General features: G+C 40.6%; 1 protein-coding gene across 1 annotated transcript in view; it reads left to right on the forward strand.

Annotated features, from left to right (window-relative positions):
• Positions 1 to 6,195: 6,195 nt before the first annotated feature.
• MDFIC (MyoD family inhibitor domain containing) overlaps positions 6,196 to 22,071 on the forward strand; it is a 99,654-nt gene continuing 83,778 nt past the window's right edge. The window contains exons 1-2 of the mRNA XM_060019953.1: positions 6,196 to 6,322; positions 6,588 to 6,776. Of these exons, the coding sequence (XP_059875936.1) occupies positions 6,692 to 6,776 (85 nt within the window). The 5' untranslated portion in view covers positions 6,196 to 6,322; positions 6,588 to 6,691. The remainder of the gene's footprint in view (positions 6,323 to 6,587; positions 6,777 to 22,071) is intronic.

The following is a 22,071-nucleotide window of genomic DNA, read 5'->3' on the forward strand; positions in this document are numbered from 1 at the left end:
CCAGGTTCACTATCTACGTACCTTCTTGTTGGCCACATATGATAGAAGCACATTTCCATTTCTACCTTCACTCCACTTGTTCTCTGACATGTGCCACTGTCTGCCTTAACCTCTCCCTCCATTCCTTCAAAACACAAGCAGGAAAGTACAGTGACAGCAAGGAAATACCTGAAGGCCAGTGCCCCAGGCCAGAGGAGTCAGACAACCGAAAGGGACACTAACTGAGAGCTTGGTAGGAAGGACAAGTCAAGCTAATTCAGCAACAGCAGATTCTATGCTGCATTCTTTGGTCACACATTTACAACAGAAAATCGTTGGAACTCCTGAATGGAAGATCAGATATGCCCTAGCTTCACCATCACTTAGAAGTGATGGACTCATTTACGTGGCTTATCCAGATAATCCATCAGAGCAAGAAGCCTGGATGTTTAGAAACTTAACTCTATAGCAAACCTACACAAGGACCTTTGCCGAGTCATTTAACTTCTCTGGGGCTTTCACACTTCTGTGCTTTGTAGGCAGTATCTCTTCAGTCTGGAATTCCCTAAGCATTTTGACGGGCAAACTTTTACTCATCAGCAGTACTCAGCTTGGTATCTTCTTCTTTCTGAAACATCCCCTGGCTCTCCCCGCCCACGTTCGAGCAGTTAGGTGCTGCTGCCTTCAAGTTCCTGCTGTACAGTCATTATTGACGTGAATGGCCCTCTCCCACTCTGCTCTCTGCCCATCTCTTCCCTCACACACTCTGAGCTGCCAGTTTTCCTCTATCTTTGAACTTCTGATGCCCAGCATATGGTTTGGCATACAGTAGATTCTAAGTGTATGTTTGTTGAACCTAATGAATGAACTTTATGTCTTTATATTTCTTTATATGTTGAATGAAGGAGTTGGGCCTTTCGGCAGTTTTCAAATGTTCAAAAAGTGGAAGAACCAGTTTTCTCAGTTAAATTTAAGGGAAGGACCTATGCATTATGGAGAAAAAGAACAAAGTGCTCTATTTGAAGTAAGGATGGAATTCCAGAAATCTGTCCACTTGACCTCTCCTCTTCACACAGGGCACCAGGAGGTGGAGAAATACAGTCACAGCAAGTTGGCCTAGAATCATGATTGCCCATTTCCCTGGCAGCTATAAAAATGTAATCCTGTGAAAGTTATTCTTTCAAGTAGCAACATTTTCTTATGTGAACTTTTTTTTTTTGGTGGCATTTTTCCTTAAATGTAAAAATACTCACCTGCCTCCTTAAAAAACAGAATGCAGCACTAACATAACTGAGTCCTTCCTTAATGACTCAGGCCCTCATTAGGAACAGTCCGTTTCACTGAGTTGAATTCACAAAGGCATTGTTATGACGTGTTTATTTCCCTGTATCTTCCCTGTCTGTCAGCTGTCATTTCTTCTGCTGTCACTTTTTTCTGACCTAATAGCTCCCTGAGCTAATCTCTTTTCCTCAAAGCCCCTGTGCCCTAAATCTTCTGTGAGGTAGAACAATAGAAAATAAAGTTTGTTGAAAAGTATATGTGCACCAAAAAAAATGAGTAGAATTTGAGAAAGTCGATGGCAGTTGTGTTGGCATTATGTGAAGGTTATGGAGGTTACCTGAGGGTACTAAGAGACTCAGTTTGTATGTTTATATGTCCTTGGGTTTGGGGATTGCTAAAGTCATGCTTCTACCTAAATGAGGTAGGTATATATGTTTTGTAGAAAAACTAACCTTGGTACAATCGGGGTGAATGTATTGACTGAATGTACCTTAAATGATATAAAGCATTTAAATCATTTTTTAACCAAGTAAGCAGTAAAATACTTTTAAGCGTGAACCCCTAATTTATATTTATTTATAAATTATACATACTTTTGTACTAATACTTTGTATAAGTTTTAAAACATACTTGAGAATTGAAATGACAAATGATGACAACAAAACAAATATAAATACTCATTCTACTGTTTCCTCCTCACATTCCAGAGAATTGTCTTGTCTACCCCCTGGGAAGTATGCACAATAGCACACCCCAGTTGTAGACCTCTGGCTTAGATAACTATGCAAAGATAGTAACTTCGACGTTTGCTAGGCAGATAGGCCTCTACCCAACTGAAAAGTAATTTAGCTGCTTTTCAAGACATTAAATCAAACTAAAAAAAAAAAATCTCAGAAACTAACACGTGGCCTAGAATATAATAGGTGAACAATAAATGTTTGAATGTTGACTGAGTGATGAAGATGTGGTAGTCCACAAGGATGCTTTATAAATCCTTTTAATTAGTTCATTTCATTTGCTTAGCTCATGTCAGATCTCTTTCACAACGTGTTTACGTATTATTACATCATCATCAGTGTGTATATCACTAGGCAGGAATGGTTGTAAGGCACATTGGGATTTCAGTGGCAGAGGGCTTTGAGCCAGGGCTAGGGTATTTAATTCTAAAGGAAGGCTGGTCCCCAGGGAAGGTTTCCATCTATCAAGATGACTAGAGTTTGGGACATGACCAAATCCGGTTTAATCAGGACCATCAGGTGATACCTGGGGCATCTGGGCTGGTGGAGGGGCACAGGCAGTAGTAGTACTAAATAATGGTGACTCTCGAAGCTAGTCAGGTAAAAGTATTATCGCATTGAGAACGGTGTGGAGAAACGGAGAGGGGCCAGTAAGCACACATTTGGGTTGAGTTTCAGGGCATAGCTGTGTTTTAGGCCTTCTGTTCTTAACACAGCATGCCCACCTTGGGTACTCATGACCTCCTTGCCAGTAAATACCATCTATGCGCTTGTATTCCAGACACCTCTCCAGCAGCCTACTGCATGGTTCCAATGAGCCATTTCACAGGTTTCTCAGACACTACATCATCCACATGACTAACTCAGCAGCTTTTCCCCAAACCTGCTTCTCCTGAATGTTTCCATCTCTGTAGGTAGTATTACCCCCATTCATCAAGATGCAGAAAACTGGAAGTCATCCTTGATTCCTCTAGCTTCCTTATCCTTTATCTCAGCCTATTTGGCTCCATTCCCACTTCTATCATCATCCCTTGCCTCCTAATTGGACTTCCGAGCTCCAATCTCAGTGCCTCCAAATCATTTTACATATTATACCAGAGTTCCTTTTATAAATAGAAATTTGGAAAATATATCCTCCTTGTTCAAAGTTGCTAAGACCTCTACTCTTCTCTCCGGCTTCCATCTCTCTCCCCCTCACATTGGGTTCTCCTCTGATACTGGACTTCTTTCAGTTCTTCATTGATGCTAGGCTGCCCTCAAACCTCTGCACTTCCACCCACACTGCCTAGACCGGTCTTTTCTCTTATCAATTTCTTCTTTTGCTTCCAGGAGAGACATAACTTTTTCCAGAAACTTTTCCCTGATTCCTAGACCAGACTGTATCTCCCTGCAAAAAAGAATTACCATGGCATTCCAGAACTTCCCCTGCCATCCCATTCAGCCACTGTTGTTAAGTGGTTGTGTGTCCATATCTCCTTCTAGACTGAGTTCCATGAAGGCAGTGGCCATGTTGATCATCTTCACTGCTGCATCCCCAGCCCCCATGACAGTGCCTCCCAATTCCATACATATTTGTTGAATAAAAGAATGAGAGGATGAGGTCACTGGAGTGCTCTTCAGGAACCAGGCTAAGTGATGAGTCAGAAAGACAAATACAGCAAAGGATGGGGTAAATGGACAGCCTGGGGAACACTTAGGAGCCCACACTTAATTGCTGGTTTATCAAATACTAAGCTTATGGACTTCTAGGTGCTCCTAGAAGGAAGACCTGAGTTTACCTAAAGACACAAGATAGGCTTTCGGTCAGACAGACTTGAGCTATAAATCCTAGCAGTGTAATCCTGGCAAGGTACTGGGAGGGCTGATGTCAGAAGTCTTTGAGATAATTTGTGTAAAGCATAGATTGCACATGTATACCAGGCATGGTTACCTGGTATTTTGATGTGGCCCTTGTGATATAGTCATTATGCCATGTTCAACACTACCCATCAAAATGCTTCTGCTGAATAATAATAATAGTTAATAGTTTTGAGTACCTTTCCTCATAGCTGATGTCCTTCTGAAAATTATCTTATTTAGTCCTTATGGGACCCTGTGAAGAGTTTCTTTTATCATTCTCACTTATGAAGCAACCAAGGCATAGAGAGATTGACTAACTTGCTCAAAGTTTTGCTGAGCAAGATATAGCATTTGACTGTCTTGGTGATTCTACCACACAGCCTCTCATTTGTTCCTAATATTTTTTTTTTAACATCTTTATTGGGGTATAATTGCTTTACAATGGGTGTTAGTTTCTGCTTTATAACAAAGTGAATCAGTTATACATATACATATGTTCCCATATCTCTTCCCTCTTGCGTCTCCCTCCCTCCCACCCTCCCTATCCCACCCCTGTTCCTAATATTTTTATTTGAATCTTATTTCTTCACTGTTAAAGAGTAAGATATTTAAATTTAATTCAAGGAGTATTTATTGAATCACCTACCATGTGTGCAACATTAAGTACTGTGTGAAATTTAATTAACAAATATTTACCGCTGACTATGACTTTCTAGAAGAGTGCTGTAATTTCTTAAATATTCGTGGAGTTTAACATCTTAGTGAGGGTACATTTTTTAAAAAGGCAAGGCAATATATAAAATAGGGATAAAATAGTATCTAGGCGTGAAGCTTCCTCAAATGTTTGCTCTCTAATGTAATGCAGATCAGAATTGATCTGTTTTCATCAAGCAGATTCCAAATAGTCCAGGCCCCCAGACAAGTTTTCAGAGAGTTAAGGCACTTTTATACATACCATTCCTGAAATCTCTAAATTAAAAAAAAAAAAAAAAGGCATTTGTTAGTCACAGGTCATTGGGCAAAATGTCATTTGTCTTTTGGGGCAGAATATGGTCTGAATGACTGTCAGCAGAAACTTCAAAGGCTGTGTTTTTCAGGTTTAATTGAAAGTAAATTTGGTTGCACCAATTCTTTAAGGGTAAGAAATAGGACTTCTCAGTCAATTGGAATCAATTCCAGTTGGTTTTTTGAAGATATGAAATTCCTGGGATATTATTGATACCCCTAGAAGGAAGATGTATCCAATGTACATTTTCTCCAATTTTGAGAACATTATTGTCATTACTCTTGTCCTAGAAAGTCAGAGAATGAGTTTGTTCTAGCTTTCTACAAATTTTGCATTTCATTCACAATGAAATAAAGAGCAAAAGTTATCAGAAATACTTTACATCTGCAAATTATTTTATACTTGTTATTCTTGGCTCATCAGATTAAATTGCAACTGGAACATCTCCTTTATAAATGGAGAGTTGATCAACTTTTTACTTCCGACCACAAGTTTATCTCACCACAGAAGTCATCTGTGGGGGAGGCATTCCTCCTGTAATAGACTGGGCCTGAGGCCCTGGGCCAGTGCATCCTCAAGGGTGTCACCCTTGCCTGCCCGGACGCCTCCAGGGTCTTCATGCAACTGCAAAAGGTTTTTCCTTATCCAGGATGGTGTTTGACCAATACAAAGAAAGAAAGAACTGAAAAACAGCATAAAGGTTACTTTAGGGTCAGAGATTAAACACTCAGCTAGGGGTCAAGGTTTCAAAACCACCCTTACTGTATTCCACCGGGAAAGTCTGATACTTTCTTCGTTTTGCATTGTTCATCCTAAAGGCTTCTACTTTCCTCAGGGCATCCCCTGAATGTCAGTGGGTCTGAGGCAGGGCTGGGAAGAGGAGTAGGGAGAGGGAATGCGGTGACTCTCTGGGTGGGGGGCACTCTGGAGCAGCCAGGGAAGAGCCTGCTCCCTCCTTTCCCCCCCCACCCCCACCGGCGTCCCCCCTGCCCCCCATCTTCCCCAGCGCCAGCCCTGTAGGGCTTTGGCCTCCTGACCCAGACAGAGCTGGGCGCTAGGGAGCCTGCGGCCGAGCCCGGGTCGCGCCGCCCCCAGCCTCGGGGCCGAGAGCCAAGAGTTCGAGGCCTCCCCGACCCGGATATGCTGAAAAGGAGCCACAGAGGGAGAAGTGTTTCTGGAGTACAGGCGCGCTGTAAGGGGGAAAGAGAGGCAGAGGGGAGAGAGCCCCGCTCGGAGGGGAGCCAGCGGGGCTGAGCTAGCTGGAAAGAGGAGGCGGAGAGCGCCGAGCAGAGGAGCGGCTGCTGCCGCCGTTGCCGCCACTGCGGTGTGCGCTGAGCGGGAGGGAGGAGGGGAGGGACACCCAGGGGTGGCCGCCGTCGGGCCAGCGCGACCCACGGCCCCTGCCGGAGCCTCGCTAACTTTCCGAGGCGGAAGAGGAGGAGGAGGAAGGGGCTTTGAGTGAGTTGGGGGGGATGCCGAGGTAGGTGGCGGTCCCCCGGGCGGGAGGAGGATGGGTTCTGATCCCAAATCCGATCTCCCAGCCTCTCCCCCTTGGGTACCCCAGCCCCCCTTCGACCCCCTAGGACTCACTGCTGTCAACTTGCTGGGTAACAGTTTTCCTCCCGGGTTTCAAGTCAAAACTTCCCCGGGGTGGGGTTTGGGGAAGGGAAGCAGAGGGGGAGGGAATGTCCTGCAGGGGTGGTGTGCTCTTCTCTCAAAACACTTTTTTTTTTAATCCCCGCCAGAAGCGGTCAGTTGCCTGCACCCAACATCTCCGAGCCCTTAGTGTGTCCGCCCCGCAGGGCGGCGAGCTAGGCGGAGGCGCGGCGAGGGTTCCGTGAAGCGGCCCATGTCCGGGGCGGGTGAAGACCCCGCTCCCGGGCCCCAGCTCGGGGCCGAGGCGGGTGGTGGCCGGCTGGGCGACGCGGCCCAGGGTGAGTGTCGCTTGCAAGTTGCAAGCTCCTTTGTCATTGTTGCATTTTAAAATGTGTTCGCACATTTACTGCTTGGGGTCTGTGTGGGGGGAATTGGTGCGAGGACCGAGCCAACCTCGTCCTTGTGAACTTTTGCATAGTTAGCATTACTCAAGCAAGTTCTCCAGCACTGCAGCGCTAGATCAACAACCGGATAAGAGGGCGGGATCCGTTGGTCCCTCCGCTCCCCCCTTCCTTTGGCTGCGGAGAAACAGGATCGCTTCTTTCTTAAGCATATGCATTTCAGGGCCTAAGACCCGTCAGTGTGGGCTCTGAAGCGCTTCCCCACTACTTCTCTTCAGTTCTGTGCGTTCATCAGATCAAGGACTGACACTGCGTTCTGAACAAGCCTGCACTCTCCCTTCATCTTCCTGTTTCTTGTGGGCTCGTCTGCAACTCTGATAATCCAGGTTTCTGTGACCAATTGCTTTGGGATGGCTCATGCATACGTTTTCAATAACTATTTTTGTTTTGAAATACACAGGCTTCAAAAGAAATGCTTTTCAAGAATGAATTAGCTCTTTGTGTTCCTCCAAAGCGTAAACACATTCAGCCTGTAAAGAAAATACTTCTGTTTCTGGGAAAATTCCACAATAAGCTTATTAACAAGTCAAACAGTATCTTTTTTCTCTTGAAGGTAACATACTTCAGGTTTTCATTGGTGACAGAGAACAAGGATCTTAATCTCCTGACGTATTTTCCTCTTAGGGTGGTTCTGATTTAAAGAGTTCTGACACTGATACAAATTAAATAATTTTCCAGGGCTCCAAAACCTATTTTACTTTTTCTCTTGATTTTAAGCCTATCTGATCCATGCCCCCCGCCCCCACCCCCTTTAGCAATAACGTAATGAGCTTTTTGGGATTCTTTTTGTTAAGGCAGTAAAAAGTGGAAAAGAAGAAGTGAGTGTCGAACCCACAATAGGTAAGAGCAGAAAACATGCATGGCTAAATTAAAATGTGGAATTCAAGGGCTGTGAAATTGAATTATGTTTATCATTGTTTTTTTTTTGCTCCTAAACAGTGAGTCATTTTTTCTAAACAGAGAAAATCAGCAAATCAGAACTAGAACGATAAACACGTTTTCCCAGAAGCAGCCCATGTTCCTCACACTGTATTGCCAAGGCAATCATTTTCTTGTCATTAGGCATGCCCTCAGTAGTCATATCAACTCCTTGATGGGATGTTTAGGTTCACACTTGAGGTGTTCATCACTATTGTTAACAAATGCTTATGTCAAAATCAACCTCAAACACACTAGAAAAACAATTGATTTAGAACTAGTGATATCTACAATGTCCAGCTTTAATAATACACATTTTTTAAGTCAGTAGAAGTTGCAGTGATAATGCAGTGTACAGATGTAATGCTGTAAGGTATCACATGATCTGACTTTAAGAAGCCAGCATCTAGAATGGTCTGAAGGAGAATGTGGACTGCATACAACACATTATCAGTGTGGAAACTCTCGGGTTATGTTTTACCTGAAAATTGACTTAACCTCAGCAACATTTTTTTTTTTTTAGTAGTTTAACTTTGACTCACCACATCCTCTAAGTAGGCATCAATTTAATTGTAAATGTAATATAAAGTTGAGTTTTTAAAAAAGAAAATCCTCAGAATCTTGTTAAAAGATTGTGTCTCAAACAAGCAGATTTCATAAGCTGAAAGAAAAAAACATTTTGGAGCAAGTGGGTAGGGAGAAAGCTTCAAGACGTAGCCGCCATGGTTAGGGTGGTTTTATTGGTAAAGACGTTAGTGAAGAACCTTTGCCCGCGAGCCACTCTTCTCTTAAGCTCCTGCTCAGAGTTCTTTCATCCTCATCCTTCTGTCCTTGGGTTATTGATCATCTTTTCAGAATAATAGTTGAATAGTACTCTGGTAAGATAAGGCTGCTTAGTTAATAGAAACCTAATTTTACAATTTTATATATTAAAATCAGTGAGAAAAATGGAATGTTCTATGAAAGTTAACAGAAAATGTCTTTTCATGAAGGGGGAGGATAAGATCAAGTCTTCGCCTGCGAACAAAGTACAATATATATGTGTATTAATATGTATGTGCATATATATACATATTATATCACATAAAGACACACGATATAATCTATACAGATATTACTGTGTTGTGATGCACTATCTGTACTACTAACCAAAGGCATAGAAAATTCAAGATGAAAGTAATTTTAGGGGGTCTCTAGTCTGAACTCCCCATCAAATCTAGAATTTCTTTCTACATTCTTGCAGATGGTTAGTTAGACACCTACAGTGTAGTGCCTTCTCCTCATCAGCATTCATAGTTGTGGAAGTTTTTCGTATTGAGAGCATAGCTCTCTCTCTTTAGAGCTTCTCCCCTTTGGCTGTGATTCTGCAAGCACAATTCTATTGCTCTGAAAGCATGAAAAATCTTATTTGTGCATTCTGAAAATTGTTACAGATCAAGGACTTAAGCTCATATGCCCCAGGCTGTCAGAGGGAACCAGAATGGGTGTGGGAAGGTAAGGAGCAGTGGGGACTGGGGACTACTGTAGAGCGCAGGCCCAGGAGACGGTACTTCTCAGGTCCAGCTCATTGTTGCCATTTGGGTTAATATCTTCCGGTATTTCAAGAGATACTGGAAATAGGGAGTTTTATGTATCATTGCGCCCTTTTTAAAAGTTGGCAACTAATGAAATTCAATTTTTATCCAGGCCAAACAAAACAACCACACCTGCAGGCTGGAAATGGCCTGTATACAGCTGATTTGTGATCTCTATTATAGAAAATAGGAAGTAAACCTGTGATTTAAAACCATTTCCCTGTTTATGACGAACTTCTGAAAGATTGACTTGATTTGCCTTCTCAAGCAAAGTACGTGTATAAGTGTCTCGATAAGTGAAGGACAGTTTGGGCCAAACTTATTTTTGTTTTAAGAGAGAACGGCTCTTGTATAGGGGGTTCACCTAATTCTCATTTTTTTTCTTTTTTGGATCAAGCATCTTAAAATTCATTGTGTTATCAATCCTGATAGGTATTTGCTTTTTTGTGCAAAAGTTATTAGAATCCATGTGGTTGAAAGAGCCTTTTGATTAAGTGCTTCCATATTTGTGACTTGTAACTAGAAGGATCTTTAGAAATAACTTAGTCTAACTGGCTCACTTTTCTAGAAGAGATGTCCAGAGACTTTAAGTGACTTGCCCAAGGTCTCATACACAGTAGAAATCAGGGTGTTTTGTGGTAAATGTGGTTGAAGTAGAGAATGAATGCAGCTTTTTTTCCTGTGGATGGATGAATTGAAGATAATCAGCTTTGGATACTGCGAATTGCTTGAGCCTGTTCCGGCCCCTGCAGCCCCGCTCCCTCCCCCATTGCATTTGCCAAGATGTAGACTGTTGGACTGTGTGCTGGAATATTCTTTAATGTGATAATGTGTGATTTAATGCACTCTTCTCTCTTGGGAGAGTCCTCTGAGACTATTAGGCGGACTTTTCATAGCAGGATGCAAAATGCCAGTAAAGTTAATTAAAAATAATTTAAAATAGAAGCTAGGGAGAAGATGTTCAAGTTGAAATTACACAAGAAGAGCTTTGACTTAGAAGCTTAGCTGATTTGTCAGGAATTTATAGTGGCTAATCAGGTTTCCTGTATGGGAAGCCTGTTTATTTCAATTATACCACGTATGCTCGTAATATCCATATTCTTCAACTTTTATCATACCGTTTTATCCTTTTGATTAAGAGTGGCATTTCTCAAAGTGTGTCATCTTTGGGCAGCTTCTATCTCTGGTCCTCAATCGGGGACGATAGTGCCTTTCAGGAGACATTTGGCAACCTCTCAAGACATGTTTGGTGGTCGTAACAGGGGTGGGGGTGACTGCTCCGGGGATGTAGTGGGTGGAGGCCAGGGATAACGCTAAACAACTGGCAATGCACAGGACAGGGCAGCGCCTCGCAACAAAGAATTATCTGGCCCAGAATGTCGATGGTGTTGACTTGCTATCCTAGTCTTTCAAGGCTACTGACATCTTTGGCTCCACTCCAGAGTTACAGAATCAGCATCTTGAGAGTAAGACTCAAGAATCTGCATTTTTAACAAGCTCCAGGTGCTCTTTATCTCTAGTTGAGAATCATTGTTTTTAGAGGCTTTTATCTGTAGAAAGACATGCCATATATATATATATATATATATATATATATATATATATATATATTTGGTAGAAAGCCTTAATAAAATCTTGAGAAAAGTCCCTTTTTCAAATTCCAGACTTTAAATCATATCACTCCACATGTACCGTCTCTTAGAGCTCGCCAGCATTTTTATCCCATATCCCAATTAATAAAACTAGGCCTGAGTATTCATCCTCAAAAAAGTTTCCTGTCAAGATCATATGTACTATAGTACAAATATATTGTGAATATTAGAAAAGAAATATATGAATAAAAATTTAAAAGGATGAGATAAAAATAAGTAAATAAATAGATCTTTTAATACTTTCTTCTGCCCACCTCAGTAGATATTTTTGTCCCACCACCCTACACTTCTCTCTGAGGATCCCAGCATTATGCAATAATAAGGAAAGAAGTCCCTAATTTGCATGTGAGCTGTATTCACCTGTAAATTGGACTTTTGGAATCTGGATTATCTTTTCTCATAGAAACAGAATGATAACTTATGTTTACCTCCATAATCTCAAAAGATTGTTGAAAATTTTGTATATTTACAATGATAAATTATAGAGAACATACTCTTATGTTTCTGGCAACCGCATACAAATAACCACGAACAAAACTGAGTGAAACATTTTGAATACAGATGCTTGAGAAAGAACAGGCTTAACTGGAAAACGATAAGGAAACTTGTCTAGATTTGGAAGAGGATTTGGGGGCATTTTCAAGCACCTTGGACTTTATATTCCCAATTCTCTGTATGCCTAAAGGAACTAACGTTCATTTTACACGTTTAGTTAGAGAAGTGCAAGCCTTATCAGCTAGGCATAGTCATTTTCCTTCTGCTAAGTAAAAGAATCAAATGCGTAAGAGGAGGATGTAACTGGGAAAAAACTAAGAGGGGAGGGGGGAAGGAAGCGGTTAAAAAAGGTACGACTAAAAAGTGTTTGGAGAGGTTGAAGTGTTTGAGTTGAGAACTGCGAATAAAGTTCTAAGGGATAGCATGGTATGAACTGAGCTGGAGGGGACCATGTTAAGAAACAAGATGATGACACAAAATCTTGAGAGAGGGAGGAGCACAGCTTACCTTGAAGTAGGCCCTAGTATATATTTGTGGAATAAATGATTGGGTAAACGGAGGGCTTGATTGCTGTCCAGAGCAAGTGTGAGTCATGGCAGCAAAAGGCGATGAACAGCATCGGTTTGGGGGTCAGGGTGGAGGATGGGACTAGGGAAAGCATTTATATGTTTGTGTTTATAATTCAGGATACTTGTACAGAGGATAAATTTTTAATACCGATTTTCATCTCTACTATAGCCTTTTTGTTTGTCTTCACATCGTTTATTTCTGCCTTACTCAGGTGCTCTGTGAATGTTCCATCATATCTATCTATAGATAGATAGATATGATGCTGTATGACAGATATAGAGAGAAATAGATTGATGAATGAAATCTGGGACTTGCAGAGTGATGGGAGAAATAAATAAGTTTACACATACCTATAATATAAGGTAGATGGAAAGGTTATAACAGAGGCACAAAGAAAATGATGGCAGAACATGGGAGGGAGAAAGCATCTCTAGCTGGGGCATTCGGAAAGACCTCAGAGAAAACTTTTGATTTGAGTTGGACTAAGAAGCATAGTCAAACTCTCCTCTGTGGACATGGATGTGGAAAGCAAGACTTGGAAGGGACTGTTACAGAGTGTGGAGGACTTCACTAAGACCATTGTGTGAGCTGCATTAAAGGAGCTGAGAAAAAGGTAAAGTTGTAAAGATAAGCTAAAGTAATTGTGAGGAGGGCCCTGATTTTCCTGCTGAGGAATTTGTATGTCCTTTCTGTAGGCAATAGAGCCATTGAAAGTTCTTGATAGGGTAAGGATAGGACCAAATTGGTGTTTTTAGGAAAACAAATCTGGTGACAGTTCAAAGGATGATTTTGGAGGGAGAGGCAAGAGTGAAGGCAGTGATTTTCCAGGAGGCTATTATAATAGCCTGGCAAAAGATAAGAGGACCTAGGGCAGTACCAGTGGGAGTAGAATTGAGAATATGGATTTAAGAATGATAGCAAAAGTAGGATAGAGCTCTATCTTGCTGTGAGAAATTGTTCAGGGCATTGATTTTTACTTATTCATTTTTGAATCTCCTACAGCCAGGCACAGTGTCTAAATTTTGTTCAATGGAATTGATGTGGTTGGGCAAAATATTTAATATGGGAGAAGGTGGAAAGGTAGAAATGTAAGGTAATCCACAGGTTTGCTTTTTAGCCTGAGTGGAAACATGGGAGGAGCCGTTGAGTCTTCTTTTGATCATGTTGGTTCCATGGAACTTATCCTTAAGCCAGGATAGCCAGTAGGCCACTGAAAAAGAGAATTTGTTACTAGGAGAGTGGTGAGGGTCAGGCGCACAGACTACGAGTTCACCACCAAGTAGCTGATGGATGGGCACAAGAGTGAGAGAGAGAGGACTGAAGACAGACTTGGGAGAATGGCTGCCCTTTTGGGAGGAGAAGGAAAAGAATACAGAGTCCGTAAGGATTGGTCACAGAAGTGTTAGGTGTTAGAGGTCATGGAAGATGAGAGAGTTCTGGTTTGTTAAGGGAGAAGCAGGGGGTATAGAAGGCTCCTTTTGGATGGGCGGATTTTGAGCATGTCCACCACACACTAATGGAAAGAAAGCCAGGGGATAGAGAGAGAAAAGATGAAAGAGCATGGGGGTGGACCGTGCTGCAGTGGGTGTTTGTAATTGAAAGAGTAAAATTGTAGGAAGGAAGGAGATGATGAGATCAGTCTTAGGAAAGTGGGGAATGTTCCCCTTTGAGATGGGGGTGGGAGAAAAGGATGAGTGATCATCTAGAGAAAATTTCATGTGAGAAAGAGATTATTGAAGGCCTAGATGTTCTCAGCAAAATAGATGTAACATTTGCTGAGAGCAAGGGGGCGTGTTAGGATGAGTCAAGAAATTTGAGATGTGTAGAAAAGATTGGGAAGAATGAAGAATTCAAGAGGGAGTCAATCCGGGGCAAACAAAAGCACTGCTCAGTAACACTGAGGGCTTAACAAAGAATGAACAGCATGAATTTTTAGTGGACACGGTCAGCATGGTTGATTGCCTTTCTCAGCAAGAAGCGTTCGGGACCTTGGGAATAGAAGCAGATAGAATGGAGTTTTTGTATTAGCACAGGGTTGGAAGTTGGCAGAATGGAAGCAGTGGAGGGGCTGGGGCAAGGGAGGAGGATTAAGCATGTGTGGGAAGAGTGTCTTTGTACCAACTGATCTCGTGTTCCAGGCTGTATGGGGAGCTGGAGAGACCAGCAGTGCAGTTAGAAGGCTATGATTTCTGGCCAGCAAGAATCATGCCTGTTGGCCTTGTTTGGTCAGTTCACATACAAGGATTTAATATACATAACTGAGTGATCTTTACAGGGCTACTGGGGGAGCTGTGGAATTTTTGGGTGTGTAAGAGCCTTTCCTGTTTCTTTGAACCTCATTTCCTGGATCTTGGTGAGGTGATTTCATGGAAAGTTCTAATAAAAGTATGCAATTATTTTACTAGCATTATATTTTTATAATAAAAGATTTTGGGGAAAAGGAAACACATAAATTGTCACAGTCTAAAGTTAGGCCATTTGCAAATGGAAAATTAGTTAGAACAACAACAAACAGAGGAGGGAAACAATTCAACCAAATTGTTTTTCTGAGTCAATGTAATTATTCTACTGTATAAAGGCATGGGATGTGATTTTTATGTTTCTATTCCGAAAAATCTTTACTCAATTTTTATTAAGGGGGGATTGATTCTGCACTGGCTAGAGTCTGGATGTTTGGATAGTTGAACTCTGGTGATTCATTGGAGCAGATAAAAGATGCTGCAGCCCTCCCTGCTATCTTAATCAGTCCTGGGTTTTAGATGATTTTCTCTCTCTGTCTTTACCTTTTATGCTCTGCGTCTCTCTTTTTCCCCCTCCTCTCCCTCTTGCCATTAACACTTTACTGAAGTTACTTAAACTTTTCATATTTTCTTTTGACATTAGCATACACATCCTGAAGGAGGTGAGCTTTTTTACTGTAAGCTTTTGAAACTGAGTTGTATTTTACAGGTTCTGGTCGCTTCGAGTTCACTAAGTAGGAACTGTGGAGAGTTATTTTAACATTAATTTCGTTTGTGGTTTCGACTTGCAGTCCACTTCTGTTTTCAGATTCACACCCACATGATCTGAAGTAAGATGATTCATATGCATGTGCTTTTATGCCCGATTTTTTTTGCGGGGGGCGGGGAGTACGCGGGCCTCTCACTGTTGTGGCCTCTCCCGTTGCGGAGCACAGGCGCCGGATGCGCAGGCTCAGTGGCCATCGTTCACGGGCCCAGCCGCTCCGCGGCATGTGGGATCTTCCCCGACCGGAGCATGAACCCGTGTCCCCTGCATCGGCAGGCAGGCTGTCAACCACTGCGCCACCAGGAAGCCCTATGCCCGATTTTTAAGTAGTTTCAGGAATAAAGTCTGAAATACATTTTCATGCTAGCACATATATTTTATCAAATATATCGACATATTTGAACAGGAAACCCTGGCAACAAATATTTCTTGTGCTCCTGCTATGTAGAAAATCCCGTGATGGTTGAAAATGTATAACACATAGTTCTGCCCAGAAGGAATTTGTAAACTAGGTGAGAGAGAGGATGATGTTTACGTGTGTGCCAAATTAAATTGTAATCCCTTGTCTAAATAGCAATTCAAGATTACGACAAGTACCATGTGACAGATGAGTTTACGGGCAGTTGCCAGCTTACTGGCACAGTTCTGGCTTCTGGAGGTTGAGAGCGAATCTCAGAATAACGAGTCAGTTCTGTCTGGGTTGGGCTGTGAGTGACCCCAGCTGAAGAAGGCACAGTTTGTAGGTCTTCTTGGTTTGGATTATGCAGTGTTGAGCACCAAAAATAAGGCACCTTGTGGTTGAGCAGGTGACAGGCCCTCTGAAGGCAGGTGGCAGAGGGCAGGGGAACAAGCTTCCTCTCCTCACTTTCTGTACTCCAAGAAATAGTTCTCCTACTCTTTTTCATAGGGGATCAGTCTTTAATCTTCTGGGTCTCTATGAATATAGACCTGTCCTGTTCTTATTTTTTCCATCACATCATCCAAGCAACATGCAGGATTTTAGGAAAATCTTCTGAGGGGTTTTACTCTTTATTTCTTACTGAGATACAAGGTGAAATTATGGAGCATGGGAAAGGTGTAGGAGTTTACAACCTTAAAATATGTACAATGTTAAAATAACAGTTTTTCACCCATATGCAAAATGAATTTAATTCTTACTGAGCCAAGGAGTAGCACGTTCAATCTTTGTGTTAGAAAAATATTTCCAGTTGGAGCAGAAAAAGGTGGGAGGCCCTGGTAGTGGGTATGGGCGAGAAAGTATAGATTTAAGAGAAATTGGGGTGCTGTAAGTAGCAGGGTCTGGTAACTGATTGTTGGGGCCGGGGAAATAAGGGGAAAATAGAGAGCTAAAAGTGATTCCGTGGATACCATCGACCAATATACAGACTACAGATGGAGAAATAGGCGGGGACTGAAGAGAAGTGGTGATGAATTTGGGGAAATATTAAGTTAATTGCTAAAGATATAGTCGTGTAGAGTTGAAACTCCAAATCTACAGGTCAGGGCAGGAATCAGGGTGAAGGTAATGGATCTACAAGTTATCCTCCTGGAGGTGACTGGAACTGCGATAGTTAATGAGATTGCAGAGGTTGTAAAGCCAAAATGGGTTGGTGGTCTTAAAGGAGAATTTAAAGTAGGCAGTGCCCCAAAGAGATGGTCCAGAAGGTCAGAGGCTGTGTTGGTGAATTAAATGAGAGGCTCCAGGTTTTGTCCTGTAGGAGAATCACCAGAGAGGAAGCATCCCCTGACTTCTACTTCATATCCGTCATTCTGAAGTCCAAGAAATCAATTTCAATATACTGCAAATTCTCTTATTATTTGTGGCTTCACCACTATTTGAAATGCTCTTCTCCATCCTCTCTCATTTATTTCAAGATCAGGCTCAAATCATAGCTTTCAAATGCCTTGACAAATTAAACAACTTCCTTTGGTTCACTTTTGACTTCCATTGGCCTTCCTTCTTGTAACAGTGCCAAATAAGGGTTTATTCCTTAACCAGAGAGATTGGGGCAGAAAGTGTTCTTGATAAAATCACTCAGTTTAACTGAGAGGTAACAGAAAAGTTTTGAAAATTGTGGCACTTAGAATAATGATGATGCTAAAAAAAACTAAAGATGGGTGTGTACCCTTGTTTTAAAAAAGGGGAAGAAGGTAATATCCTCAATTCCTTTTTATATTGTAGCAGGGTTAATTGACTGCTGAGTAGGGGAACTGCTATAGATATGGTATCTCTGGATTTCAACAGTCAGTAAGGCAAATTCTTTCATGATAGCTTTTTAGATAAGAGTAAGAAGACTATCGTGCTTATAAAATTGGATAGAATATGGAAGAGGGAAGATTAGGTTTTGATTGCAAAGAGCAAAATATGATGAATCAGTGAAAACTGTAAGTAGATTTTAGACAATTGTGGACAAGTCTTTGAATAATTAAGGCATCCTAAGTTGAAGTAGGCTGTCTCCTGAGGCTGTTTCCCTATCCCTGGAAGTATTCATGCCTACTCTCCTCGGCTTATTCCTGGCAATGCTGAATGTTGATTGTTTTTAACTGAGTTCATGTTTTCAGGTTGGGCTAAGAGAGCTTTATGAGCCCATGTCACTCCAAATTCCATGAGCCTATGAGAGTTTGGCTTTAATATGAGTATATTTGCTGGTAGAAAGAACACAATTGAACTTGTATCTGAGGAGGCAGGAGTCAGGGTTCAGTTATCCTGAAAATACATTTTTAGGATGAGGAACTTTAGATTTAGATGTAAGAGTTGCAGGAGATTAAGATGACTGAGATAATGTGTCCTGGTCCCCTGCACCACCCTGCCTTTATCTAACCTCCCCACTACTTTTTTTATAATGGAAAGTGTCTACTTCTTTCTCCCCCCATTTATTTAGAGCCCAGATTATTGAGATTATTTGCAATACTGCTGCATTTTGCACCTATTCATTTGCGTGTCTGTATTCAATTGCATATTCATGTAATTTTTTGGTAATTGTTTTCCCCTTTGCTGTGTATAAAACCTGCTGTTCTCTACCCACCCCCAACCTGTAAACTAGTTGAGTCAATGTCATTTTTCTCATTCTTTTGAATCGAAACACACCATAAGCTGCTAAATGCATAAGAAGCCCTTTGAAGGAGTGAATTTAGATTTTGCTCAGAATCTTATTATTTTTCAAAGTAATGGTAATAACGATTAGTTGATTAAATTGATTTAAGCATTTAATTCATTCAACAAACATAGTATATCTGATTATACAATAACTTATAAAATTACAAAATTTTCTGCATATGCTCATTCATCTGTTAAAAATGCTTTGGTTATCTTAAAATGTTGATTTGGACAATGAGATTTTAATCTGTGTTAGAACATTAGGCTAAGCAGGTAGGCTTTGCAGTGTTTCTTAAAGGTCATTAAGCTTTTTTTTTTTTTTTTTTTTTGAAGAAGTAGAATTCCAGAGCCTCAGGTCTTCCTGAAAGCTGCCTTATCTTTGGTTTTTAAAGGTTACATTTGGGAAACATTTGTGGATTTCCACATTGTTCTTAGCCTCTGGGAAATAGAGACCCAGATTTTTTTTTTTTTTTTTTTTTTTTACTTTTCCCAGACATTTTAGTCTCAGATTCCTTGAGATTTCATAATCTGGAATACACATAGATGATCTGAAATAATGCTGGTATTTGAATGGAAGAGTAAAAATGAAATGGTTTAACGTTTACAGATAAAGCAGGTATGAATATAGATTGCATAGCAGTAAGAATATACATATTATGTAGATTATAAATGATTTATCATAGATTAAAATCAAATATTTAATTGAAGTAGATCTAACATGCAACAGTCCCAAATTTTAAGCATGAAGAAAGCTGCTAATGCTCCTTTCTATAAGAACTAAGTGAATTATGTACTGATTAAGTTTTATGAGGTTTTATAAGGATATCTGCCAAGGACCAGCATTTATATTAGTTCTTCGCAAAGTAAGCATATAAAGTACGGATAACAAGTAGACCGAAGTACTTGATGATTGGCTCGTGCATTTACACCTACCTCTGCCTAGTTCAAAAGAACATTTGAGGTAACTTATAAGAGTACATTTTTTTTTTTTTTTTTTTGCGGTACGCGGGCCTCTCACTGCTGTGGCCTCTCCCATTGCGGGGCACAGGCTCCGGACGCGCAGGCCCAGCGGCCATGGCCCACGGGCCCACGGGCCCAGCCGCTCCGCAGCATGCGGGATCCTCCCGGACCGGGGCATGAACCCGCGTCCCCTGCATCTGTAGGCGGACTCTCAACCACTGCGCCACCAGGGAAGCCCATAAGAGTACATTTTTAAAAAAGAGATTCAAACGGAATAATAGGAAGTATGGTAGCCCAGGAGATCCAAACCTGAGGGAAAATAGAAATGTACAGGTATAACTGTAGGGTCCAACCCGGTTACTCAATTTTGTCTGCAAATTTGAGGCAAAAAGAGAACATTTGTCCCTCATATGATTTTCATTGTCCATAAGGAAAAAAAAAAATAACATATAGCTTCTCAGAGGAAGGAATAGTTTTCCTTATATTCAGTCTGGACACAGATTTCTAGCACAGTTTCTTACATAGGGATTACTGAATAGATAGATACTGTCCTCAACAGTATCCCTAAGGTTTTAAAAAGGTGCTTATTGTAAAGGTGCTTAATGTAATACTAATAGCAAGTGTGAATGAGCCCTTGTTGTATACCAGACACGCTGCTTTCCAGGCATGGTTCCGTTTATTTCCGCATCCACCTTCTGATGTAGGTACTGGTGTTATTCCCATTTTAAAGATTAAGAATCTGACAAAGGTTACATAATTTGCTCAGGATTCACATAGTTAGTGGTGGACCCAGGCACTCTGATTTCAGATCCTGTGCTCTTAACCATTTCTCCAGTAAGAAGTACAGTTTAAGGATAGTATTTCTGTCCCAGAGAACCTAACGAGAGTCTTTATTTATCAGGAAAGATTCAAATATCTGGACTTTTAGGTGACAATATTTTCTCTATTTCTTGGAAAACCATGGCATGAACAGTACTGTACATGTTTTAAAAGTTCATTCGTAACTTTGACAAGCTCATTTCATCCTCATACGACATTACTAAATTCTTCTGTTACTCTTATTTGTTAAAACCATTTAACTATTGAGATAATAAATGTGCTTGACTACTGTTGGAAAAAATCCCTCGTCAATAGTTTGAATGATTGTCTTATAGAAGTAAGTTTAAGTTTATTATTTCTACCTACAGTGAGCAGAACTAGAACTAGTTAAAGATCACCTGTCGGTGTATTTATGCTCAAAATAAAGAACAACTTACTAGTGAATCAAACTGATGAAGAATAGAATATATTCCTTTATGGGATATCATTCCTTGGAATTTTGGAGAAAGGCTGAGTATTGCAGGGGGCTTTCTATCCTGGGAGGGATATGAAATTAGCTGAGCTGCAAGATCCTTTCCAACTCGGCATTTCATCATTCTATTTCCAATTGAATATCTGTTTCTGAGACTTACTCTGTAGTCTCATCAGTAAAATTGAGCTAACGTTTTCTTTATTGTATGGTTGATGGGTTCTGAAGATCAAATAAATATTATATATTAAAGTCCTTTGAAAATTGCTAATACTGTAATTATAATAATTCATTAATTCTTTCAACAAAAGGAAGCATTTTTTCTTTTCTTTTTTTCTTATTTAATAACTACATACCAGCTGAGTGGCTGTTATATGGCACATATATTTTACATGTATTATTATCCAATTGACTTATTTTTAATACATTTAGATTTTTCTCTCTTTTTAATCACCATTCACTTATTTTATTCCCCAACTGCCTGAGATAAGTAAAACTCTCAAAGTTTTAAATTTAGATAACGCCAACTAGGTAAAATATTATACAATTTTAAATCAAATGGAAATTCTGTTTACCTGAATCTGTCTCATTATCCTTTAGCAAGAAAAATCAAGATTGGAGACAGATTGCTTCTCACCATCATGCCCTTCTTTAGAAAAATAGAAAAAAATAAAGAGTATTGATCCTGTAAGATAGACAGTCATTTCTGAGTAGGACATATTATAGTTAAATTGATCCTTTAGAACTATTACTTTTTTCCTTTGACTCTTTGGCATAATTCATGCTCATCATTTTCTTTGAAAATTAACTCAAATCCAGTGCATTACAGAGGGTTTTCTAGGTTTTTCTCCACTTCATTCTAAACACCCTACAGTGTGTATATGAAGTTTTGGCTCTGTTGTTTAGACTTGCGCAGACTCAGATTTACAGATTTTTAGAGCCAAAACAGTTCTCTGCAACCATCCAGCTCAGTGCCTTCATTTCTGGATAAAGAGAATGAGACCCAGCCCCAGTTACAAAGCTGGTCAGTTTTTGAGCCAGAATTATGACCCAGGGCAGTTTTCATTCCCTTCTGTTTTGTAGTTGCTTGATTGTTTTGTGTGTATGTTTGGTCTCCCCAGCTAGAGGATTCGTTGTCAGGGACCAAGCTTTTTTCCCCTCATCCAAAGATTCTTCTGCATTGTCCCTATTCAGTGGAGGCACAAGAGAATGCTGGGAAGCTAGCCTTTTGGTAGCAGATGCCAGTGGTATATGACTATCCTTTGCTCTAGTGCTATTTTTAAGCTGTCTGCAATTTTTGTATTAATATTGAAAACATATTTCTTATATGTTTATCTATTAGTGGGACTGTTTAATGTTATATGTAATTCAGGTTTTGTATTCTCAGAGTTGTCCTGACACAGAGACAGAACTAAATACCTCTGTATTAATTACTAATTAGATAAAATTGTACTTTCTGATAACTTGGAATACTGTGACAAAGGGGATGAGAAGCAAGGTCTGTGTCTCAGTGTTCGATGGGTTCTTCTAAGTTTTCTGTAAGTTGTATAGTACAGAAGAGCTTACCTAGCACAGTGCCCCTCAAACCTGGCCATATATGATGATGACACCC

This window comes from Delphinus delphis, chromosome 9, assembly GCF_949987515.2.
Source record: "Delphinus delphis chromosome 9, mDelDel1.2, whole genome shotgun sequence".
Lineage (NCBI taxonomy): Eukaryota > Metazoa > Chordata > Mammalia > Artiodactyla > Delphinidae > Delphinus > Delphinus delphis.